At 38.5% G+C, this 26,380-nt stretch overlaps 3 protein-coding genes and 1 long non-coding RNA gene across 4 annotated transcripts; 2 read left to right on the forward strand and 2 right to left on the reverse strand.

Moving 5' to 3' along the window:
• The first annotated feature begins 3,608 nt into the window (after positions 1-3,608).
• Positions 3,609-9,959, forward strand: LOC104595209 (uncharacterized). Its single transcript, XM_010255826.3, has 6 exons — positions 3,609-4,110; positions 4,245-4,314; positions 4,465-4,570; positions 8,210-8,308; positions 8,408-8,539; positions 8,621-9,959. Exons 1-6 carry the CDS (start codon positions 3,975-3,977, stop codon positions 9,752-9,754), a joined length of 1,677 nt encoding a protein of 558 aa, XP_010254128.1. The 5' UTR covers positions 3,609-3,974; the 3' UTR covers positions 9,755-9,959.
• A 1,689-nt stretch (positions 9,960-11,648) lies between these two features.
• LOC104595210 (uncharacterized) lies at positions 11,649-15,238 on the forward strand. The gene is made up of 2 exons (XM_010255827.3): positions 11,649-12,117; positions 14,637-15,238. Exons 1-2 carry the CDS (start codon positions 11,860-11,862, stop codon positions 14,829-14,831), a joined length of 453 nt encoding a protein of 150 aa, XP_010254129.1. The 5' UTR covers positions 11,649-11,859; the 3' UTR covers positions 14,832-15,238.
• A 785-nt stretch (positions 15,239-16,023) lies between these two features.
• LOC104595211 (uncharacterized) lies at positions 16,024-19,501 on the reverse strand. The gene is made up of 4 exons (XR_734846.3): positions 19,248-19,501; positions 19,058-19,113; positions 16,509-16,550; positions 16,024-16,412 (listed from the first exon to the last, which is right to left on the reverse strand). It is a non-coding gene; the product is annotated as an uncharacterized LOC104595211 (long non-coding RNA).
• Positions 19,502-22,677: 3,176 nt separating this feature from the next.
• Positions 22,678-25,876, reverse strand: LOC148801988 (uncharacterized). Its single transcript, XM_088897805.1, has 4 exons — positions 25,779-25,876; positions 24,549-25,662; positions 23,722-24,078; positions 22,678-23,139 (listed from the first exon to the last, which is right to left on the reverse strand). Exons 1-4 carry the CDS (start codon positions 25,874-25,876, stop codon positions 22,678-22,680), a joined length of 2,031 nt encoding a protein of 676 aa, XP_088753931.1.
• Between the last annotated feature and the right edge of the window lie 504 nt (positions 25,877-26,380).

Below are 26,380 nucleotides of genomic sequence, written 5' to 3' on the forward strand. Positions count from 1 at the left end.
TTGGACCTCAGTCTGGTCGGTGAGACCTCGACAAGAGGTCTTCCTTCATGAAACCATTTAACACATTTGTCATCTTATTTTTCTTATTTCCTCTCATCATGATACCATTATTCCAAACAATTTGTATGGAATTGCGACTGTAATAGGTATGCATTATTCTTTTGTTTTCATCTTTTTTTTTTCTTTCGTTTTATATGCTTGTATTTTTTTTGTCAAAAACCCTATCCCAATCGAAGAAACATAACACTCTAGATTTGCATTCCTAGTTGATTTGAGTTTGTGTTTTTTTAGATCTCATTATGCCAATCTTTATATGATATTTGGGGAGGTTAAATCTTTGTATCCTATTAATGGTTAGAAAATAATAGTTGAAAATTTACTATTAGCACTTTGTGATGGAGAGCAAAACAATCCCTAAATTTCTATTAATTACTGATAAATTAATTATTCTAGTTAATTATAGTCTCAACATTATTCTAGTGACATGAAAATTTTCTATAAAAAAAATAATTATTTGAACAGAGTTATTATAGTTCCATTGAAAATTATTAACATTTCCATCGAAAATAACTAGTCGATTTCATTAAAATAATTTACACTTTAATGGGATATTATTATAACAAATAGTTATTTGCACATTAAATAATAAATTATTATACTTTCTATGCATTATTCTAGTTTCATTAACAATAGAAGTTCAAGTTCATTGCTTTTCGTTATTTTTTTATAAGCATATATGAGTTGTTGCATTTTCTAATGATGTATATGTTATTCGAACTTTAATGGTTAGTGGAGTAGAGAACTATCACATTGAATCTTTTTTTAGATGTTATTCTATCTTTAATGTTCATGAATTTGATTTTCCTTATTGTGAACTTTAACTCATTACACTCTAGTGGGTTTATTGAAAATAATATCCTATTACTCTTAGGATATTTCTCGAGAATAAATATCATATTAATAAGGTCCATGTTCTAGAATGTAATATTATATTTTCTGTTTATCCAACACTCATCGAATTATTCTTGCAAAATAATTTAATTTGCAAGATACCCACCACTAAATATAACCTTTTTTTTTTTGTATTAGGTTATGAACTTATGTTTATTGGTGGGTTTTATTAATTATTTAAATCTCATCATCACTTTTTAGCATTTCTCTTTAACTTATCATAACTTTTCAAAACGTCCGCCATCTGTAAGAACACCATTGGTGTTCATTGACAGAAGTTGTCCATGTCAGCATTGATGCAATTTTTATGACCAAACTGCCCCTGAATGGTGAGTCAGAAGAAGAAGCAGTATTCATTGTCTTCTACCTCACAACAAACCAAAGGTGCCCCTTCTCTCTCTCTCTCTTCCTTCTCCTCCTTCTCCCCATTTCTCTTTTCCTTCTCTCCCCCTTCTTCTTCTTCTCTATTGTAATGGTCTGTCAAGTTGACGCTCTCCCATCTAATTGATAGGAGATGTTTGGGGAGATTCGGGTCATTTTATTTTCCATTCAATACAATTCGCCTTTGATTGCAATTTCCGTAAGGTGGAAACTGTGCTAACTCTATTGATTATAGAGCATTGTTATCGATCCCAGAGTCCTCGTGGTCTATGCTTCTATTTTCTCATGCCAAACCTCCTCCTTATTTGTAGTTCAATATCATTCACCTTGGCTTCTGCTCATCATCGACAGAAAAATAAACGGAAATCAATAAAGAACAATCCAAACCTTTAAATATCCAGTTAACAAAAGGCCTTTTGGTTCCCCACCCCTTTTTTCCTCCTATCTGTCATAAAAGAGGGAAGGGGTGAAGGGCATCATACATCTCAACCATACCGCTTTTTCTTCTCCGAAGTTATCTTGCTGCTATTGTTGCTTCTAGAGAATTAGAGAATAAACAAGAACATATTTTAATTTGGGAGGATAATAAAATGTTGAGGCTTGGTTGTAAGAAATTTCTAGGGTTTTTGAGATAGAGGAACCAAACGCAATCACAAACTCTGCTATGTCTCTACCACGAGAGGGTCGTCGATCACTTCAATAATCTCCGTAACATTGGATCCTTTGACAAGAACGATGCTATGGTCGAGACGGGACTTGTTGGTGCTCCTGGTTGCGGTGATTACATGAAGCTTTAGATAAAGGTTGATGAAGAATCTGGGAAAATTGTCGATGCCTACTTCAAGACCTTCAGATGCGGTTCTACCATTGCTTCTTCTTCTGTAGCCACAGAATGGGTAAAGGGGAAACAAATGGAAGAAGTCTTAGCCATAAAAAAAAAAACACGGATATTGCAAAGCATCCCTCGCTTCCCCCACTAAAATTACATTGCAGCATGCTTGTGGAAGATGCAATCAAGGTGGTTGTGAAAGATTATGAAGCTAAGCGACCTAAGTTGGGGCCAAATACTGATCAGGTTGTACCAGTTGAAAGGGTAGCTGATGCTTGAAGAACAAGTAGAGAGGGAGAGAGAGAGAGAGAGTAAAGAAATGGAAGCAGAACTGGTTGAATATAATAAAGGGTAAATAGTAATCTATTAACACCGTTAGTTTATTTATTGTAAAGTTACTTACATGGGTCCGTGGACGTTTTGAAAAATTATGATGAATTTAAAAAAAATGCTGAAATTTTATGATGAATTTTAAATAATTTCCCTATTATCATTAATTCATTATATTTGACTAAATGATATGATATAGGATGGTATTTGATGTAACTTATTAATATTATGGAGTTCATATAACTTGGTAAACTTCATTCGTACTCTAATATAGTATGTTGAACTTCATTCATATTTTAATTAATTGTTTTTTAATAACAACCTTCCTTACACAACACCATGTTCATATTGTACTTCTTGTATATTATCAAAATTTAGAAAATAGATCATAATTATAAGTTTTACTTCTACGTTGAACTTTGGGCTCAAATAGACCATATGCAAATCATATGGCAACATTAATGGAGTTGTCAATTCATTTGGAAGCCAAAAGATGATGTTGAAGGGCTCAAATGGGCTAAAATAAGTGTTCATGTGTGTGTGTTTATTTATAGTGGCAGAAACCTGTTTTGAAGCAGGCTATTGTAAAAAAGGCTCTATTTTTTCAACAGAAAAGGTCACCGGAAAAACACATTATCAAGTGCTCATTAACTGATTTTCTAAAAAGCCATCTTAAGAAGCTCACTTAGAGAGGAAAAACCTGGCCAAACACAGTCTCATTGAGTTTATATAGAGGGTGGGATATCACGAGTCTCTAATACCAGATGCTGGAGTTTAGAATTCACATCAGCACCCCACAACACATTTCAATCGTGCATTGAGAACATCTTCCCATGACAAATATGATAGATATTCCTAATACATGCTGAGATGTGCATGTGAAGTACTGATGTGATGTTAGAGTTTGGATGTCTTGCCAATAAAACACATTCCAGCATCCTACCACAACTGCAGGCACATCTCATACTAGGACCCACCAGAAAAGTAGGACCAACCATGTGTGAGATGTGGAACTTGGAATGAGTTTTATTGAGAGTAAATCTGGCCTCAATCTCCAAATTTACATCTGTGTCCACAGAAGGCGCTCTACAAACGCCCTACATCCACATTTCAGCGTGCATTGAGAATATCTCCTGTGATTGTCATGCTGTGAGGTTGGTAAGAGGAGCGCTTTGTGACGAACAGATCCGAAGTTCCGAACTTGCAAACGCTGAAACGAGTCCTCTTCAAATTTGCATATTGATACAGACCATCCGTTTCTGAAATCCAACGGTGCAAGATTTTCTGATAGGGTTTTAATGTTTTATCGTCTCCGTGGATTCTACTATTTGGACGATCGAGATTACAAAACTGCCATTGCCAGTTTCAATTTTAAAATTTCCCGCTCTCCTGCCCGCGCGTTCTTTTTCATTTGGGCATTTCCATTTTCCAGTCACGAAGAAAAGGAAGACGACGGAGTCCGGCTTTCAAGGGAAGCTTGAAAATGGCTCAAGCTGCAAGACTCAACCTGCGAATGCAAAGGGAGCTAAAGCTCCTTCTCACCGACCCACCTCCCGGCGTCACGCTTCCGCTGCTCTCCGGTGACGCCGATTTCTCTTCCTTGTCCAGCATCGATGCCCGTAAGCTTCATTTGATTCAACTTTTTTTCTCAGTTTCGTTCTATCTCTATCACATATTTTTTTCTAAAGGAATTGAAACTTATTAATTCCAATCCGGCCAACTTCTCCAATCTTTCTCAATATTTCGACTCAAGAGATCGAAGGCCCCGAAGGAACCGTTTATGCTGGAGGTGTTTTTAAGATCAAGATTCAAATACCCGAAAGGTCCGTTTTTCTTTTTATTTTTTTTAACCTTTTTAATTACTGTACTGGGGAAGATCGTGGTCGTGCCTATTATCTAAACTTTAAACTCTCTTTTTTTTTCATTATTTTGATTTACTCCCAAATCCTTTTTTCTGGGTTTTGCAATTGCAGGTATCCGTTTCAACCTCCCAATGTGACTTTTGCGACGCCTATATATCATCCTAATATTGACAATGGAGGTCGGATTTGCCTGGATATTCTTAATCTTCCACCGAAGGTATTCTACGAGAGTGTAGCGTTTTTGCGTCCCAGAACTTGATGTTTAATAGCTTCATTTAGCATCTATGCACTACGATCTATCTCTGAATGGTTGTCGAATGTAGACCATACTGAATACACTGGTCTTATATGAACCATGAAGCTTTTAGGTTAGTTTGTGTTCCTTAATTTTATAATTTTCAATTGGTGATACGCATAGGGTCAATGAGGATCTTAATCACCTTCCTTTGCTTTGTCATTTTAGTTATTCCACTTTTACGGGGCTTGTTGTTTTAATCATTTGGGAAGGGGTAGAAATCATCTTCTTAAAAGGAAGGTGAATTAGGCCCACGTTGAGAACTCTGTGGAGTTCTGAGCTTGGTTGAAGTCTGTTTGCTCCAATGGAATTCTGTAATGGCTCTTACAGCAGTATTGGTTTAAATTTTCTATCGTTTTTCATTTTCGTTTTTTTTCCCGGTGAAACCATAGTTGAAGTTTGTTGTTGCCTACAAGTCATCTAGCGCAGGGACAGGAGAAGCTGCTACCAGATGTACCGGCAGTTTAATAGCTAGTATAATCGTTTTGAGTACCTCAGTTGAATATTTCTAGTTCTTTTTTGAACAAAAAATATTATGGCCTGTGCCAGGTAGAAAGAATATTACATGCATTGATGCATATACTATTTGACTAAACCAAACCGTACTTGTTATAAAAATTTCCCTGATTTCATTAAGATGGTATGCTAAATGTCACCACCCTTTCCTAGCCCTTTTCTCCGTCTTATAGTGTTATTTTGTGAGTTGTAAAGGAGATAATACTGAAGGTAATTTGGACCTCAACCCAAAACTGGAGAGAAAACTGTTTTAAATCCTTAACTCAACTTGTGTCCAGATGAAAGGGTTCAGAACCTGCCTATTTGGCATAGGTTTGGTGCCAATAGATAGGCCATTCAAATATCTATCCACCAAAAATCAAGATTGCATGATTCAAGAGCAACTGAGAGAGTTACGGCTGATTTATGGGTAGCTGAAATGGAATTTCAATTTTTTTAGCTATTTGAGTTTTTGGACTGGAGTTCCTAGTAGTTTTTGAATTTATTTTAGTAGGTATTTGTTTTATAAGTTATCTTTTTTCTCACTTATAATGGACCAAAAAGCCAATTTTTAAAAAGGTTTCTAAGGAGTTTTGGTCAGTTTTAAAGTCATACCAATCATAGGTATGAATTGGAGAGTACTTAGGGGTCTTTAGGTCAAGGGAATAGTTTTTATAGGATCCCTAATGTTACTGTAAAGGAGGGTATTCTGTCCGTCTTCTTTTCTTTGGGTCTGATGTTCAAAAGCTTTTCCTCTGGTGACTCTATGCTGGAGCCTCTCTATCCCTTTCCCTCCCTCCCTCCATTTATTTCTTATTTGTTAAGAGATTTCTGAATCACAATGCTATTCTGCACTAACTAGCCGGGTTGCATTCAACTGCTAGTGCTAGAGAATCAATTCTTGCTGTTTTGGTCATCCATGTGTCCACAAGAACTTTTGATGTACTGGAATCTTCATTTCTCAGTACCCTCATGAAAATTCATGTTTCTTGAAAATGTTATATATGTAGATCCAATAAATTGATGTTCGGGTTTTATGCAAAATGTACAGTACATTTTTTTACAGCACTGATATTGCGAAGCATTTTATGGTTTATATGTTGCACATCAAGACGGATATTCTATAAATGTTGCATTGTCAAGGCTGTAAATGGTTCACCATCTATGTAATACGTACAATAAGTGTATAGTGGTCTTGGGGTGCAACATTTGTAGTTCAGTGTGCATGATTTACTACCCTATTATTGCTTTCATGGTACTTGTACCATAAAACATGTTTCTTTACCATAATATTTTTTCTTTTAGTTTTTGTTAGGGTATGGTTTTTGTTAGGTTCGGGCTTGGCTTTTTTCCAATTTTTGAATGGGGCCAGCCTGAAGCCCGAGCCTGACATAGTGTAAGTCAGGCCCAAAGCCCGGTCCGTGAACAGGTTTGGTGTCTGTGTTAGACAAATCTTCGGTTCCAGCAAATGCTTATAGATTGTACTTGGTTCTTGTTGGGCTCCTCAGATAAATGAAATGCTAGATGTTTGTGTGATGTGATGACCAAAATAGGTCAAATATAAGAGAACAAAGGAAGATAGAAAGCCCATTGCAACCTCTACAATTTTAGTGGGATAACTCAAAACTAAAGTTCAATACCATAAGAATTTTCCTTGAGCATGGCACTCCCTTGTAACCTGTTGCTGAAGCAACTTCCCAACTAATCTGAGCAAAATGTGTGGTCACTTGTCACTCAGATTTTTATTGAGGAATTATTGTATTCTATGAAGTCAATGCTTAAAATTTTGTTTTACAGGTATTTAGTGGTTAAACATGAAGTATTGCACACCTTTATGACCAATATATGCTCTTCATCTTCATCATCATCCAAGCCTTATCCCAAATACATGGGGTCAGAAACATATATCCTGTTTTATATCCTGTTTTGCTATTCTGTTCTGTTTAAGGCCATATCCATTGGTAATTTATTGACACTTAAATCATTTGTTTACTACTTCTACCCAAGTCCTTTATAGTCTCCCCCTAGCCCTTTTAGCCCCTTCAACTTGCAATAAATCACTTCTTATGGGTGATGTTGATGGTCTTCAGTCTTCTATACATGTGACTAAATCATCTAGGTCTACTTTCTATCACTTATCTATTGGTGCTACTCCTATGTTACTTTGAATGACTGCATTTCTGATCATATCCTTTCTAATTTTTTCACTTGTCCATCTCAGCATATGCATTTCTGCCTCACTTATTTTTTATAATGAAAATAAAGTACACAAAGCAATGTTTTGGCATGAAGACTTCTGGTTAAATTTGTTTTCTATTCTTTTAAACCCCAAAGATTACCATTGGTGTTGGCCAATTGAAGAGAAAAAAATCTTGGTATGGTTTTCAAGGGCTTCCAGTTCTTATTTCTCTCCTCTCTTTCCCTCCTTCTTGGTCATGTTATTACTCTCTCATCTCTGTTTACAACTTACAATGCCAAATACTGGCAGCTGATGTGTCTTTTCTTTACTTCTTTTCAGCTTCAAATTTCGTTTCTCAGTTTTTCATTGTTTAATCATTGGTATATTTCTGTCTTCTAATCCTAGTTTATTTCGCCTTCTCGTTGTGAGATTCTTATATTTTCTTTTCTTTTTTTCCTCAGTTCTCTTCTATGTTCTTTTTTTTAAATATTTTTAATTATTTATACATTTCTAATATTTTATACAATTTTATGGTTGTATAGTGAATTTCATCTCATATGATTTGAGTAACACTTTGCAATTAATATTTGTTTTCCTGATGAGAAAAATGGCAACTTTAGTTTCCATCTTGTTGAAACTTGAAGGCCTTTACATTGGCTTTGGAATCGTTATGAGATTTTGAGAACTTTGACACGTGGTATGTAAACAACTATGAACAGACAAACTTATGTCATATTTGAAAGACTCCATTTTGAATTGAGTATACTCGCATTTAGTATGTCAGAAACCTTGTTGCAGTTATTGGCTAAGCTATTCTTGTCAGAAAATGCTCATTTTTGCTGCTCTAATTGATCTATTCATGACGAGGTTGAAGTTCCATTTTACAGGGTGCCTGGCAACCATCTCTGAACATTTCAACCGTGCTAACTAGCATTGGGTTGTTATTGAGTGAGCCCAACCCTGACGATGGCCTAATGTGTGAAGCAGTAAGTCGTATGTTTAAGGAAAACGACAGAGCTAAACAGTTCATGGGCGAAATAGTAAACTTGTGGCCTTGATTATTTTTCCCCTGGTCAATTGTGCAGAGCAAAGAGTACAAATATAATAGGCAAGCTTTTGATCAAAAGGCAAGGTCTATGACCAAGATATATGCGAAGGTTGAAACTAGTGGAAATGGTGGTGGTGGAAATATTCTAGCAAATTCAAACACAAGCATGGTAATGATCACTTGCAGTTGGTTGTCTTCTCTTCTTTCATCTTGGTCCATCTCATACAGGCTATCTTTCTTCTTAATACAGGTAGAAGTTGGAGAACCAGATACAAGGTCTAAAAGCGTGGGCTTATGCCCCAAGAAGCTATATGGGATTAGCCGGAAATTGTCACTGGAATCTTCAGGTCCAGTGCAGAGTAAGGATGCTCATAACCAGGGAAATGCCATGGCAACTGACCGATTATCAGTCTCACAATCACAAAATCTTTCAACAGTTTCATCCAACTCTTTGTCAATGCCCGAAGCCCAAGATGTTGACCGGGAACAACCTCAGCAGTATCATGATGTCACAACAGTGGATGCCAACATGAACTCAAGTAGTAGGAAGTCATTTGGAATCACCAGGAAGTTGTCACTGGAACATGGGGCTCAATCTCGAATGAGGTATGCTGATAACAATGCGAATATTTTGGTCTCTCAGCCGTTGTCACCTGTGCACTCTGAGAATCATTTATCAATGCCACAAGCTGGAAAGAATGATGAAAACCAACCTCATGAAGATCACAGTGGGCAAATGGTGAAGACATGCACTAGCATGAGCAATAAGATGCTCAGAGGGATTCGCCGTAAGCTATCACTGGAGTCTTTGGGCCCACTCCAAAGGAGGGATGACAACGTCAAGGAAAACATGGTGCTGACTCATAGGCCATCACTTGTGCACTCCAAATGTCTTTCAACAGTTTCATCCAAGTCCCTGCTGACGCCTCCTCAATCTGGTAAGCTTGATGAACAACAGCCCCATGAAGGTCATAATGTGGACAAACAAAACTGTAGTATGAATGCGAGCCATAAGTTCTATGTAATGGGTACAAGGCCATCTGAGTCCTTAGGATTGCTGAGGAAGAAGGATGTTGATGACAAGGAGAATGTGGTGGTTGACAAATCTTCACTTTCACATTCTCAGTACCTATCTGAAGATTCATCTAAGTCTGTGCCACAAGCAGTTATTTGTGGTGTACACCTACCTCCTCAATATGACAACAGAAATTTTGGAAGTGATAGCTTCAAGCAGCAAGAGAAAGAAACTTCACCTACTGCGGAAGAAGTGATTGTTTTGGATAGTGAAGATAGTGAGGAAGAGGGAACGAAACCAAAGAGGTCTAGATTGTCACTTGCACGGAAGCGTTTGGCTGGAAAATGGAAAGTCAAAGACAAAAGTTGAATGTCTTCAACTTTTCTCTTCTCCTTTTTCTGGTTTGTTTAAATGCAATATAAGTAGCTGAAGTTGTAATCGAGCTCTTCCTTTTGGGTGGACTTTGTATTTGGCCATGGATGGATGATCTAATGTCCACTTTGAATCCAACAAGCTATACTTACCTAACTTTAATCAGAAAGACAAAAACACAATATAGTAAGACTTTCTTGAACATGGAACATTTCACATTTGGATATCTCATTTCCTCTAAAAAAAGTTTGGGTATCTCGTTCGGGTGTGCTTCTGGAGGTTGTATTCGGGTTCGCTTGAGTTAGCATTTTACATTGTTTTGGACTAAGGACTTTAGGATGGGTTCATTGAAATTTTGACAAAAGCATAACGCGAGACGCCCAAGATCCTCGATCTCCTACCTGTGTTTTTCAATATGTGGTTCACCTCATTGGGTTGAATTGGTATCTAGCCATGATTTTGTGTCTAGTTTTATTAACACTTAGGCTGTGCTTGGAAGCAATGTAAAATGTTACAGTAAAAAAGTTATCGTTGAAATTTGAAAAACCAAGGTTCAAAATATCCATACGTTGGTAGAGGTATATCGGGCATTTCGATACTTGTTTTTTTATCTTTATTTTTATTATTTTTTTCAAAACTGGTTCAGGGGAGCTTGTCTAAGACCCCTCCATCCCCTGAACTGGTCAGACCCCCGATGCACCCACTATAGGGGCTTATCAGAAGGGTCCCGGAATGATATGTAACGATATTTTGCACCTTGTGAAAAACATGGAGAAAAGCATTGAGTTTTTACATCAATTTTATCGATGTAGTATATACATTGATAATAAATGTAAAATTTTACTTTTGATGGGGTTTTACATTGATTTATGATGTAAAACTCCGTTCCATCCAAACATCAACAAATCTAAATTGGAGTGGAGTTTTACATTGATCTTGATTTACACTCCATCCAAACGTTGACAAAACCGAACTAGTGTAAACTTTTACTTCAATGACGTTTTACATCATTTCCAGACACAACCTTTGAAATTGGTAAAAATTTGTTGACCTGGTAAAAAACTATGTGACTCGGGTGGTTGGACTAGCTTGACCCAATGACTAGGTCATGGGCTGCACACTAAATATGTATGTAAATTTCTAGAGGCCATAACTTTGTGCTTTGATGTTTGAGTGGGGTGATTTTTTTTAGGGTTCGAATATGATATAGAAAAGATATGGTATCCAAAAAAACAAATGACGTATAAACCATAATCATAAAAGTGATAGTGAACATGATGTTATTTTTCAAAATTCATGGGTGGGTTTTGATTGGTCAAAATTCTTTTCATACCATATCTTTTCTGTATCATAGAATTTTGAATTATGTTGCAATTCTATAAACATTCAAAAGGTCAAAAACCCACACCCTATGCACCCATATCTGCCCGTAAATTGGCATCAATTCTAAGCTGTCACCTACCTCGGCCTATGAATTCTGACCCTGGGTTGAACGGTCATTCTCCCTAGATTTTTCCCTTTAAAAGGGTATATTTTTAAAAGTTTTTTATTCAAATAATGTTTAAAGTAAAAATACAAAAATAAAAATATCCGATGTAATTTCTAATTTGATACTATTAAATTATAAATTACAAAATACCAGGAACAAGACAAAGTTTATGAAAATCTGGAGTTATCTACAATTCTGCACCTTATTTAACTACAGAATATTGAAATCATTCTTTGTTGGTAATTTTACCCAAAGGTTTTTCCTAGTTGGATGTAGGTGAGGAATCTTCCTACACGACCCACATGGAAGGATAATGTGGTGATCTAGACCGTGAATCAAACAGTTCATATCGGCTAATCTCAGCCGTTCAAAGTTTTACAAGGTATGGCTTATCGGTTCACTGAGAAGAAACCGCCTGAGCTTCGGATATAGGGCAAAGGTGGGTGGTGAGTCTGAAGCCTCTCTGGGGCTGTTCGCAGTCGCCGCTGCTGCTCGATAAAGCATTCGAAGGAGAACGAACAAAGCAGGCGACAGTAGAGAACGATAAAGTAGAAGCAAAACTGACCAACCAGAGACAAAGAGAGATTGCAATTTTGACCAAGCGGGAAAGATAATGGCTTCGATTTGTCTGTCGATTCATTCTTTACCTTCAACTTCTTCTTCGACTGTAGTTGCCTCCGCATCATCATTATCATCATCTTCCGCCTCGTTGTCCTCTAGCAGCTTCCGACATGGGCCGGCCAGATGCATACTCGCTTCGATGCCTTTGTTCTTACACCGGACGGTGATAAAGCCTCGTAGGAATCAGGTCGTTTGCATGGCTCCTGAGGAAGAGAAGATGACTCGCCGTTCCCCTCTCGATTTCCCCATCGTAAGTGTCATCTCATCGCAAGTTCTCATTTAGTTTTATGGTGGGAATAGGATGCCTTTGCGCTTGCTTTTATCTTGTTGCCAATTAACAGGGACATATTAATTATCAATAAGGTTCCCTCTATTTCTGCTTCAATAATATAAAATGGAAAATTCACTCAACAATTGAAACCAATACTCCGGGGTTCTGGTCAATTGTTAATCTGTTTAGGCCGATTGATTTCATTAAGTGATGTTTAGGTCACTCATATTTGAAGACTATACATGGAGCTTAGTTTTTCTATTTCTACCTCATGTTTACGAAATTCACTAAAACTATCTTATTTAATGACTTATTGCTGTGATTTATAGTTAGGAGGAAAAACCCTATGTGTGTCAAGCTGGAATTTATACTTTCCTTATCCATGCAGACTTGACTGGCTAAATTGCTCCACAGCCTCCACTATATCTTTACTTGCCTTGAACTGGAATCCACTCTGTGGAAGCTGGAGTTTATAAAACTCATTGTACTTGTTGACGGCACAATCAAAATACTAGGCCTTCAAAAATAACAATACATAGATTATTGGCCTTGCGTTATATTGGAGTAAGTCTTGGATCAAGGAAATGAGCTTGGGCATCTTCTCTTCCAAAAGAGACGAATTCCATGATTCCCATTAACTTTTTCTCTTCCCTATCTTTATATGTCAATACTCCAGTGAATAATTCTGCTGAGAAACCATTAAGTTTGACTTGAACTAGGGCTTTTATAACTCTCTACCATAACGAGGCTTAAAAGGCTAGTCACTCTAATTAGAGTTAGACTCTGCCTTCCTTAATTGTAAAGCTTTCTGTAGCGTGGTTGTCTAAACCTGTATCTTTTTGAGTGTCTTCAAAGGTGAATGCATGATGCATGGTTCCGGAACATCTATGGCTCTACATCTGTGATGGTTGACAAGCCTGTGCATGGGGTTGATGTACACGTGGTTCAACTGTTACATTAAAAAATTAAGATACAGAAAGAATCCCTAAGATCTACCTCCATTCTTATATGTTAAGATTCTTTCGAATGATGACAAAAAATATTTTAGAACATGAAAAATGGACTAGTCATACAAGAGTGGATTAAGGTTTTTGTGGTTCCTTTATCCGAAAAAAAGTATTTACATTGAATTCCTTTAACCTCCCCCATTTTTGAGAGTTTGCACATGCCAGGATCCAAGATAATGAAAAGTTTTGCCAAGATGTTAGATCTCTTCCTTTTTGCCATTATGAGAGAAAGAATCTTGAACTTCAACCAATAGTATATTTTTATTCCATTGGCAACTGGATGTTGCTTTCTAATTTGATGCAAGTTGGGCTGAATTAGGTCAACCCTCGCTCAACCTGAGTTATTGAATCCCCAACCCTAATATCAGGTTGGGTTGGTTTCAAGTTGGCCCAATTGTTTCTTTTAATTTTTTTGCTTGAAAAAATGTTTCTTCTTAGACTTAGGATTATTTAATTAGGGTTAAGTAGCTTTAGCATTAGTGTATATATAGGGACAAAGTTATGGTTCTTTTTTTTTATTGGTATTTTTTTTTTATTAATGGCAATTGATAAAAGTTATGTGCTTTAGGATATATGATACTTGTGTTACATAAAACAATCTCAGCATTAAAACTTGAAATTGTTGATGATGATGCACATAATAACATGTTGGGTTGGGTTGCCTGAGGCCTTAACACCCTAACTACTCAGCCCAAAGTTTAAGTCAGGTTCATATTTTTCAACCTGAATCCCAAGCCAAACTTTTTGGGTTGCGTTCAGGCTAACTCATCCCAAATTGTACCCCTAAATGGGAGAGGCTACACCTTTATGAAAGTTCTAGGTTTTGTCTCTAATCAAGTGCTCTTATCAATTGGGCTATGGTAAATGATTGTGCCTTTGTTTTGAATACTCCTATTTCAACTATCTAGGTAACCCATTAGATTTGTTTTTTTTAATCAAGTTTCTTTAGCAAGTTCCATTAAGCTTAATGGGTGGAGATCTATCAGTTGTGGCCAATTGTCAGTTAAGAGTAAATACATGACCACTGCCTATTTTTCTAGTTGATATTAGATGTGCCTCTCTTAGATTAGGTGGTGGGTCAATCCACCTTCTGTTTCCTTCTTCGGATATATCCCATGAAATAGAAAGAATGGAATGGTTCTACTCTGAAGCCATTAACTTAACCACGAGGGGGATGCTGAAGGGAGGGCTAATGACTGGGGTGAAGTTGTAAAAATAACAAGGTAGCCAACTAGCCATATGGGAAGTAACTGGACCACCTTTTCAGGGAGAGTTGATGCATGTTGGGTATTTTGGGAGGGAGGGAGGGAGAGAGATCCTCAAGGAAACCCATGGCATTTGCCATTTCTTGGTTCTTATTTCTTGTATTTCCAATTCCTTCTCAGAACTCAATTACTGCAAAACATCTTTCTAAATTGTCGTGGGATTCATTTTCCAAAAAGCATATTATCCAGAGAAGTTTATATTTGTACATGTTTTTTTACATGGCAGGAATGGGAAAGACCAAAGCCTGGGCGTAGACCTGATATATTCCCTCAGTTCAGCCCAATGAAAACACCATTACCTCCTCCATTGCCTGCTGATCCTCCTGAAGAAGACGAGGAAGAAGAAGAAAAGAAAGAGGAAGAAGAGGAGGATCCTGAAAAGGAAGATCCTGATAAGCCAGAAAGGCAGTCTAGGATGTAATGTAATTAATAGTGGATGAGATGGGATCTTGAGTCTTGCTACATTCTGTGTCACATCAATCTATGGTGTCTTCTATTACTTGCTTGCATGCCGGTAAGGTGTGTCTGGTGCTTCAGAGTGCAAATGGTCATTGTTGAGAATCTTGAGATGGTGAATATCCTACCAGGTAGAGAACTATATCAATTTGTAGTGGGATTCACCCACTTGGAATTTGCAAGTGAGAATGATTAGCCAAACAATGTAGTGGTGTATTCTTTTCAAGTTCTGCGGTCTAAATAATGTCTTGGCGAGGTATCTAGTACTTCATTTTGGCCCTTTTTGAGTAATGTAAGACAGTTTACTCTTGTTAGGCAATTCCAGGAGTGTAGTATCAGTGGGAATGTTAATGATGTTTCATTTTCATTTCATTTTGGTTCCTGATTTTGTCTTACAACTAGTCCTTGAATTTATTGTGGAAACCTAACAAATCATGAAGTAAAAACTAACCATGTTCCTCGTTTTGGGGTTTTCCTACGTGTACAGATGTAATATATTTTAGATCTGGAAATTTCTCTTTAAATATTAACCACCCCTAAACTTGTCTTTCCATGGATCTCTTTTCTTGGGTGTCAAATTGTGGGCGATGCATAGTTGCATACAAGGGTTGTATAAAGCTATAAATTTGTTTATGGGCATTCTTCTTTTAAGGTGCACGCATTTGGAGCCATTTTTTATTGCCATTTACGATTTTGATTTCAGTGATTAGAAGCGGAAAAATCATCAGTGCATTCTTTACTTATACTGTGAGGATGAACTGATTCTCATTTGTTTTATAAGTGGGTTTCATACATTACGGTTACGGAATCGCCAGCGAAAGAGTGATGGTTGGATTGTCATCGAGTGATCAGTTGCCAGGATTTGAAACATAGTTGATTTCAAAATTAGGGAAAGCATCTGGCTTTTGGAATCTGGATGATTTCACATCAATTCCAAAAATCAAACACCTTGCCAGCAATATTTGTAATTTTTATACCCAAACAGCAATAGATTTCTCCGAGCAAATTTCTATACTCCCCTTTCTCATTTGTTTAATCCATTTAATAAACATATATAAATTTATGATTGTTAATGTGTTATCATCAGATTTACTCGTGTTTAAATCGATGAAATTGAGCTTAACAGAGTTTTAACTGCATAGGCAACGAAACCAAAATCGGAATAAGGAATTCTACCAATAGACTAATATATTTCATAAAACTGTCATCCTTTTTTCATCCAAATTAACCACAAGAAAATATCAAAGATTCAGAGTAACATTGAGCGACAAGCACCCAAGCTTTGTAAATGAATGGGAATGCAACTTAGTTCCTCTTCAGTTCACACAGTCGGAGGAGATTACAGGTATGTAGCTTGCTTGGAAGGATGAGTTTGATGTCATCCCATGCTTCAAAGGATCATTTTATCAAATTGACCGTATGCAATCACCTCTAGTTTCTCTAATGATATTGTGGTGAACACTCATTTCTTCCCGCTTTTCTTGAGGCGGCCCGCACCTCCGAATGTACCCTTTTGGGATGCCTTGGCTCTCAGCTCCTTCAGTGCCTACCAACAACCCAAATCATATTCAAGCTTTAATAAGTTATTTGCTCAGGTCTAGAACAAATGTATGACACCCAAGTAACTGATTTATGTTTATACCTTTTCCTCTTGTTTCTTCTTCTGAATATTAGCCTTATCAACCTGTAGGATAGAAAATTTTGAACTCCAAGATGTCAGGGAACAGGCTCATTAAAGAAAATCACCCAGGGAAATTAGTGAGACTAACTCTAAAGCACAATACAATATCCACTTTGGCAGGTTTTGGAACATACTCCTGGCAGAGTACACACATTTATGTGTACTAATTGTATATGTGCAAAAAGGTTCTCCCCACAATGACGTGTTTGTGCCAACTGATGGTGGCTCAGTTGGTAGGTTCTCTGACTTGTCGGAGTAGAGACCTGGGATCAAATCCCACTGCCACCAGGGGTTGGGGGGGGGTGATGGGCTACCCCTGTTGTGTGCACAAAATTTACAAGTTACCAAATACTAAAAAGAGGGTTTACACAAACAAACAAGTCCGGATCTCCTGCCCACGTCTACCAACATAACATCACAGCCACACATGGAGAACATCTCATCCTCCTACATAGTATTATGCATGGGAGATGTTCCCAATACACGGGGTAGTGTGTTGTGGGTAGACGTGTGCAGAGTTCTTTTGGGCAGGAGATCCGGAGTCCAAACAAATGCAAATACATGGTTAAATGTGCATTTGGATTTTGGAAACAAATAACAATAGAAATCCTTGCATGTACATCCAATCCTTGTCTGAGTGTGCAATGTCAAAACATGTCCTCCACACTCCACACTAGAAATCTCTAAGGCTCGGAGTCGGACAATGAAAAGGAACCAATATAGGATGGATTTCATTTTCCTGCAAATTCATTGCATTAGCAAGTACTAGATAGAATATCAAACAGATCGAAGCACAGGAGGTAACATCTTCCATCTCATGGACACCTCCATTTCTTTAATTCCAAGACTCATTATATCATAGGTTACATCCTAACTACAAAATAAAAGTATAAAATCCAGTTTCAAGGCAGATTTAGAGTTGGTATTCCTGGTTGACAGGCTGAAGAAATTGTTCTTCCAAGTTTAGAGTAAGAACAAGCTGGTCATCACCTCCTGCAGGTTTCTTGAAGTTGAATTTTGATGGAAACGGTTCAGGAAACCCAGGCTCCTTTGCGTTAGGTGGGGTATCAAGGAATGAAGTCAGGAATGCGATACTTATCTTCTCAGGCCCTCTAGGAGTGGGAGACTCTACTAGAGTAAAATTGTTTGCTGCCCTGCAAGGTGTACAGTTTGCAGTTCAATTAGGGGTGGAACAACTAATAGTGGAGGGTGATTCCAAGGTCTTAATATACTGGTTGCAGAACCCAGAGTCAGCAGTTTGGTGTTTCAGGAATGAAATTAAAAAGTCTAAGTTGTTGACAAGAAACATGTGCCTAAGAATACAATGGGTGGGGAGATCAGCAAATGCTATGACAGATTGTCTAGCCAAGCAAGGGGCAGCTAGGGAACTTTTGTATTGGGCACAAACTGTAACTTATTGTTTTTGTTTTCTTCTTTAGTGGAGAGATCACAGCTCGCGCCTCTCCATGGGCTGCTTTTATGTGCTAATATTTCTAATTAATAAAAGGTTCTATTTATTTATCAAAAACAAAAGAAACTGCCATGGTTTGTGGTTTACAATCAGCATGGTTGGAAGTTCTAAAATTGACGAAGGCAACACCATAAAGAAGGATTCAAAGAACACCATTTTCCAACTTTGAGTTCGATTCAGTTTGACCTGATCTGACATTTTTACCAAAAAAAGATCTGACATTATTGTTACTTAAAGCTCTGAGTTTCCAAAACCAAACATAAAGGTGTATAGAAGGGTCTCACTAAAGAAAACTATAGTGGCTTCATATGGGTTTAGAGATAGCCAATGGCAACCACTTATACAGCGTACCCCTTTATAGCATTAATCACTTGTGCCAAATCCAGGGGCATAGGACCTCCGTTTAAATTTCAATTAAATGCATAAGATGTGAGTTGCAACTCCATGGACACCAGTTTTCAACTAGAAATAAGAATATAGGAAGTTAGGTATTGAGGCCTCACAAAATGGATGTTATGAGCTCAAAACAATTCAGTCAAGACTCAAAACAACTGATGTTATGAGCTTCATACATTAATTCATTCTATCTCCTTTTCTCTCCAATTCTGATAATTCATTAATTCTAGAACTCCCACAAAATAATGACCACATAAATCATCAAAAAATGTATTCTATTGATACGGGCAAATGCTGAGTATTGAACTTAAAGCTGGTCCCGAAAAATCCCCGAACTTGAATCCTTTAAGGTGAGGATTCAAATCCATGAAAAAAATATGCCCATAAATTCGGGAAAAGAAAACATGTAATCAGAACTCTAATAAAGGATCCAACTATATTCCACCCTATCAATAAAGAAACAAAAGCAATACGAAGGGCGATTATCCTAGTTATTGCAATGATAATAAATATCCTGCTTCTGAAGGAATCCTCATAAAACTGATTAATTGAAAAAAAAAAAGAACCAAAACCCAAGAATCCAAGATGATGAATTTACGAAGGAGAAAAACGAATAAATCCGAAAAGTACAAGGGCAATGTACCTCGTCGTATTCTTTCTTCTCAGCCTTTGGGTGCTTCAGAGGCTTTGCTTTTCCACCTACAATAAAGAAACCAAAACCAAACAGAGATGATCTTATTTTCACAAAACTAATTCAACCAGGGTCCTCCAGAAGACCAAATAACAACATGAATCTCTCCTAATTTCCATGCTCCGTAGAAAAGGAGGCCGACCTTGCTTGGAAGACATGATATCTGTGATGGTTGGGGTTGGTTTGGCCTGGTCGCGGAAGAGAAAATCGCTGAAAGCCCAAGTCCCGGCCGGCCGGCCGGCCCTGAACAACCGCAACCTCCTTTCTCCGATCAGTCGATACGACCGTGGCGGTCAATTGTTCTTGTGTTTGGACCTCGCCATTTATATACAACAATTTGGCGGGGGAAGGGAGGTGATGGGTTTGGGTATGGGCCTCGTCGGATCTGCTGCTTAGCCAGAAAAGGTCGTAAACGGTTTTTATTTTTTCGAAAACCGATGTTTTTGCTGATGTGGCATATTTTACTAAATAATACAAAACCATAAAATTACAGTAAAATGGCTGGACTCATAGCGTAGCATATAACGTAGGGATGACAATTTTTTCCATTTCTCGGCTCCCTGTCATGGATGGGTGAGATGGGGAGAGCACTCTCCACCTAGAGGGGTCTCAATCCTTGCTTAGTGGGGATCTCTACTAATATATATATATATATACATGTATTTATATATATATTAGTATTTTTATAAATATGATCGAATATGATTAAATATATTTTGAATATTTTTTAATAGGATTGTAAATTTTAATTATTTTATTTTTAATTTTCAAATAAAATAAAAATAAAAATAAAATGGTTGATAATATAAAAAATCATAGGGAGTGGAGATCCCTACAGAGATGGGGATAACCTTGCCCCTGTTGACAGAAATAGGGATGAAGACAGGGATAAAGATTTTCATGAGGATAGGGATGGGGAGTGTCTTCCAATCCCTGCCCCGCCCTGTTACCATTCATGAAGATGTTCCCAATGTACAACTGTAGTATGGGTGAATACATGTAGGTAAGGCTGTTAATGAACCGAGTTCGGATTGGACCCCACCCAGACCATAACCAGTTGGACCGATTTGGACGGTCCAAAGTTTACATCAGACTGGACTGGTCCAAAATTTGATTGTCCAGTAAATTAGTGGACCTAAACGGACATAATTCAAATACCCAATGGTCCGTTCAATTGTCCACTTAATCTTTTTCCCTCTCTCTCTTCGACAGCATAGCAGAGGGTTTATCTCTGACAATGATTATGCATTCTCTCTCTCTCTGATGGTATACCAGAGACAGTTTTTAGATGATCTCTTCTTTAACCGAAGATTATAGACGATCTCTTCTTTAACCGATGGCATACTACAGAGGTCTCTCTCCGGCAATATTACAGAGAGTGTTTTCAAACGATTTCAGCAACGATCTCTCCTTCATCTCCGGCAACGGTTCCAGCCTGAGGTGTTCTCTCTCTCTTCTGCAACGATCTCTCCTTCATCTCTCTCTGACTCTCTGTTTTGTTTTAACAATTAAAGAGATCATAGATACAATGATAACCTTCCTAAACAAATCCTTGTTTCTAGATCACAAACACAAGAAAAATTTAGAAATTCATCAAAATCCTCCAGTTCGTTCCATTACCTTCACCACGACTGAAAGCTTCACTTGAGAATCCATCTTGTGCTCAGATTGGAGAAAGCAAGTTTAGAGAGAAGAAGTTGAAGGCCGCTCGCTCAATGCTAACGTGCACCGAATGGTCTCTATCATTAGGGCTGTTCACGGGTTGGGTTGGGTCGGTTTATTGTGATTTTTCGAACCGACCCGATCTGGTCGGGTTACCTGACATAGAAACTGAAACCGACCCAGTGTTAAGCAAAACTGACATGGTCGGTTTGAGTCGGGTTGGGTCGGTTGGGTCAGTTTCGGTTCTAAGCTCATCCCTGTCATCAAATCTTGCTAATTTTAAAAAGTCATAAATTGAACATCATTTCAGCCATCTCCTATGATAAAATTTAAATGAAAAATTAATCACAAAAGTTGTTCATTAATCACTATTCACTAATCCAAAGTTTCTTGCAACCATTCAAAAACTAGGTGGCCTAATGGGCTTTGGAACTTCATGTTTGAACTAGGAACTAAGTCGGTTCGGTGTGAAAACCGAAATCGACCCGAATCATCGGTTTAGGAATTTGCACAACCCAAAACCGACCTGTGCTGATGAAAACCCGGCCAACTCGGATTGGGTCGGTCCTGGTTGGTCGGTTTAGTCGGGTTGGGCCTTCTTATGAACAGCCCTATCTATCATTGTGGAAATTTATTTTCTTTTTATATTTTTTATTTTCTATTTTGATACATTTTTATATTTTGTGAAATTTTTAATAAATGTTTTAAATACCAATACGCAACCGGAATTGCTTTGGCCACTGGTTTTTGGGCCAATGATTTGATCTTTCGATTCAAATGGATGGCCCATTCCAATTTAAAAAATAAAAAAATAATTAAAATAAAAATGACAAAAAATGGTCGAATTGGTTGATGGTTCAACCGTCCAGGTCAACGGGTCATTGACCAAATTAATGCTTTTTGGCCAAGATACAGGTTAATGGTGAAACAGAACCGGTTGCCTTGATGGCTTTCGAGCTGAATGGTCTAACTGTCTGGGTCAATGATGGTTCAGACACCAGGTTTTTAATATATTTTTATAAATTTTTATACATTTTTTTATGTTTCATTCAATTTGGATCGGATTGGATCCAATACAGTCCATTTGCATTTTAACTGGACCAATTTGGATCTAGCTTGTATGGGTTTTGGATTGGATTGGATTTGGTGCATTTGTAAATGGACCCGATCAGATTGGACCAAATCTAGTCCAGTTGACACCCTTAGTTATTGATGAGCTTTTTTGTTAGTAAGGATGAACTGGACTTGGATTGGTCCCAATCCGATCCATTTGGATTTTAATTGAATTGGAATGGATTGCAGCAAGTGTTGTAGTTTTTTATATATTTTCTGGATTTCTCATGTTACTTTGGTGTTTGGTCCAATTTGGAATGAATTGGACCCAACCCAACCCATTTATATTTTAATTGGATTGTACTGCAGAAGGTATTATAGTTTTTTATATATATATTTTTCTAAATTTTTTATGTTATTTTGGGATTTGATTCAATTTGGATTGGATTGGACCAATCTAGTCCGTTTGCATTTTATTTGGATTGGATTGGACTTGGTTTGTTTGGATTTGGACTGGATTTGGTCCAATCCATTTATGAGGCAGCGTGACGCACTCGATCGGGCTAACTATACAAGCACCCGGACGATCGAGTCGGCTTCGGACTTGAAGCCTCACGAAAAGAACTAGGCGTAGAGCCTTAGTAGAGAGAGAAGCGATAAAAGAAATTCTTGTGTGTTATTAAAGCTCAGAAACATAAGTATTTATAATAGACATTGGTAGACTCGTAGAGTAAAATAACTAGGTAATTCAGACTTGTAAAACAACTAGGAAACGTGACTTGTCGTCCGATGTCAATGCCTTTGACGCCCACCGTTCGATGTCCACCATCATCCGAGGTCGGCTGGCATAAGGAGTCCTAATCTTGAGCTGGCGCCGGTTGGTTCGGTGGGTCCCGCATTGGCCCTCCATCATTCTCCCCCACTTGGAAAGAACTCAACCTCAAGTCATGATCAAGATAGGCAAGCGTTGCTTCTGGAAAATAACGATGAAGATCAACAAGATTAAATGTTTTGGAAATACCCATGTGATCCGGCAAGTCCACTACGTAAGCGTTGTCATTGATCTTCTTAATAGTCTTGTATGGGCCGTACTTCTGAGGCTGTAGCTTGCTATGTTTCCAAACGGGTATGCGTTCCTTCCTTAAGAACACCATGACTTCATCACCGACGTTAAATACCTGGTACCTGCGATGCCTGTCAGCTGCAAGCTTATACTTTGCATTGGTCCTTTGAAGTTTCTGCTGTACTTCCTCCTGTACTGACTGGATCTGTCCAGCTAACTGCTCTGCTGGAGTACTAAGGCCTGGTACCCTGGGTAGCTTCATCAAGTCCAACACATGGTTAGGTACTTTCATATACACAATAGAAAATGGGGATCTATCCGTAGAGCTATGAATTGCGTTGTTGTAGGCAAACTCTGCTTGCGCTATAACAAAGTCCCACTACTTCGGCCTTTCTCTGCAAATGCTCCAGATCAGATTACCCAAAGTTCGATTTACCACTTCTGTCTATCCATTAGTCTGCGGATGAACTGTAGTGCTGAAATTCAAGGATGAGTCAAATAGCCTCCACAAGGTCATTCAGAAGTGACTTAAGAACCTCGTATCTCGATCCGATGTGATGGTCTTAGGCACCCCATGTAAACGGACAATCTCCCTGAAGAATAGTTTGGTTGTCGCTGTTGCATCCGCGGTCTTCTTGCATGGGAGGAAATGTGCCATCTTGGAAAACCGGTCAACAACCACAAAGACGGAGTTCATGTTTCTTGGGGTCTTCGGTAAGCCTAGTACGAAATCCATAGACAAGTCTTCCCAAATCGCAGTAGGAATAGGTAAAGGCCTGTAAAGGCCGGTATTTTGGGTCTGTCCCTTAGCCGTCTAACATATGTAGCACCTACTCACGATAGTAGTCACATCTCTTCTCAATTTAGGCCAGTAGTAATGCCCCTTGACAGCTTCAATCGTCTTGTCCCTCCTGAGGTGTCCTACTAAGCCGCCTCCATGCAAATCCCTGATGATTTTCTGGCGGAGGGAGATGCAAGGAATGCACAGTTGGTCCCCCTTCATAAGAAATCCATCATGTACATAGAAATCACCTATTGGTTGTCGATTCATGCACTTTTCCCAAACCTGCTTGAAGTCTTCATCCTGGGCGTACAAATATTTCAAATATTCAAAGCCCACAATTTTGATACTAAGAGTCTTGATGAAGGCCACACGCCTGCTCAAAGCATCGGCCACTGTGTTCTGTTGCCCAGCCTTATACACAATTTTGTATGGGAATTTATCAATAAAAGCAAACCACCTTGCATGCAGATCACTCCTTAACTATTTTTGTTTACTTAAATACTTAAGAGCTTGATGGTCGGTGTAGAGGACAAATTCTTTAGCAATCAAATAGTGTTCTAAGGTCTTTAATGCTCTTACAACAGCATAAAATTCTTCATCATAAGTGGACCATTTCTTCCTGGTTTCGCATAGCTTTTCACTAAAGAAGGCAACTAGTCTCTATTCTTTTGATAACACAGCCCTTATGCCGACTCCACTAGCATCACACTCAACCTCAAATAATTTGTCAAAGCTTGGCAGTGCTAAGACAGGAGCGGTGCATAACTTCTCTTTTATGAGAGAAAAACTTTGCTCTTGTTCCTCTCCCCATTGAAACTTGCCCTTTTTCAGACACTCTTTAGATTAGCATATAGTTTGTTCTCCCTTAATGTACTCAATACCTCTCGTATATGTCCTATGTGCGTATCGACAAATTTGTTGTAAATCAAGATATCATCAAAATATACCACAACAGATTTTCCAATGAAGGGGCGTAGTACCTGATTCATCAGTCTCATGAAGGTGCTGGGTGCGTTAGTTAGTCCAAAAGGCATGACTAACCATTCGAACAATCCATCTCTGGTCTTGAAAGCTGTCTTCCATTCATCTCTGGGACGGATTCTGATCTGATGGTAACCACTCCTGAGATCGATTTTGGAAAAGACCACAACCCCATCAAGTTGATCAAGCATGTCATCCAGCCTGGGAATGGGAAATTTGTAGCCAATAGTGATTTTGTTGATTGCTCTGCTGTTGACACACATCCTCCAACTCCCATCTTTCTTAGGTGTTAATAATGCTGGTATTGCACATGGACTCATGCTGACATGGATATGACCATTTCTTAACAATTCTTCTACCTTCTCCTGTAAAATCTCGTTCTCTTTAGGGCTCATCCTGTAGTGTGGCAGATTAGGTAGGCTAGCACCAGGAACAAAATCAATGTGATGCTGGATATCTTGCATGGGTGGGAGCTCATTAGGTAACTCGTCAGGAGCTACGTCATGAAACTCGTCGAGTAATCCCTGCACTTCCACTGGGATTTTGTTCTCCCCCAGTGATTCACTCACGCTTTCTCCCTTTACCACCAGCAAGTGGACCTCGCGGGTATCCTTACATTCTCTTATAAACTCAAAGTGACAATGGGTTATGGTAAGAAAATTTTTTTCTTCTGCCTTTGAAGCTTTGGGTTGGTTCTTTTCTGCCATGGGTAATAGTGTATAGCGCACACCCGCTTTCTCGAGCTGGTATGTGTTCTTCCTACCCAGGTGCTTGGCATCTGCATCAAACTGCCAAGGCCCACCAAGCAAAATATGGCAAGCATCCATATCTACAATATCACAATAAACCTCATCAGTGTACTTACCAATAGAGAATGGAACCTTGCAGCGTTCCTCCACACGTACACCCCCGACTTCCTTGATCCACCCAATCGTGTAAGGGTTCGAGTGTTTCTCAGGAAGTAGTTGCAGTTTCTGTACCACATCCCTGCAGATAATATTTTCATGACTGCCGCTATCAATAATTAATTCAAATAGCTTACCTTGTACAGTACACCTAGTGTGAAACAGCCGGTGTCGTTGTGTGGTATCTTTGCTTCTCTGAGATAGCATTAGCTCATCACTACACACGTGTATTCTTCATGCTCACAGGTACCTTCTTCGTCCTCCCCATCGGGTCCACAATATACTTCATCGTCACACACTTCTTCCTCATCCCTCTCCAGCATGTTAACTGCCTTTCTTCTGGGACAGTCACTAGACCTATGCCCCACTTCATTGCACTTGAAGCACTTAAAAGGAGCAGGTTTTGCATAGGGATTAATGGCTTTAGGAGGGTTTGTAGTATTACCTCGAGTGTTTCCTCCCGTGGCGGCCTTACTGGCGTTGGCTAGACTCGGTGGGTGGGAGGGTTGTACTCCTTGGGTTGGCTTGCCCTTGTCGACTGCTGCCGCCTATTGTCGCTCCCACTATACCGTCAATAGTTATCGGCTCGGGTCCTTTCTTGGAACATTAACTCAGTCTTCAAAGCTAAGTTCCTTGCTTCCTGCACACTGAGAACCATATAGACGCCAATCTTGTCTCGGATAGCAGGTCTCAGACCACTTAGATAACGGGCTGCCTGTTGATTGTCACTTTCTGATAACTGGTTCCGTTCAACCAATCTCAGAAATTCTGAGGTGTACTCGTTCACGCTTCTTGTTCCCTGTGCACACCGTTGATATGACTCAAAC

The sequence above is a fragment of the Nelumbo nucifera genome, chromosome 2, assembly GCF_055504915.1.
Source record: "Nelumbo nucifera cultivar China Antique chromosome 2, China Antique-T2T, whole genome shotgun sequence".
In the NCBI taxonomy this organism is placed as follows: Eukaryota; Viridiplantae; Streptophyta; class Magnoliopsida; order Proteales; family Nelumbonaceae; genus Nelumbo; species Nelumbo nucifera.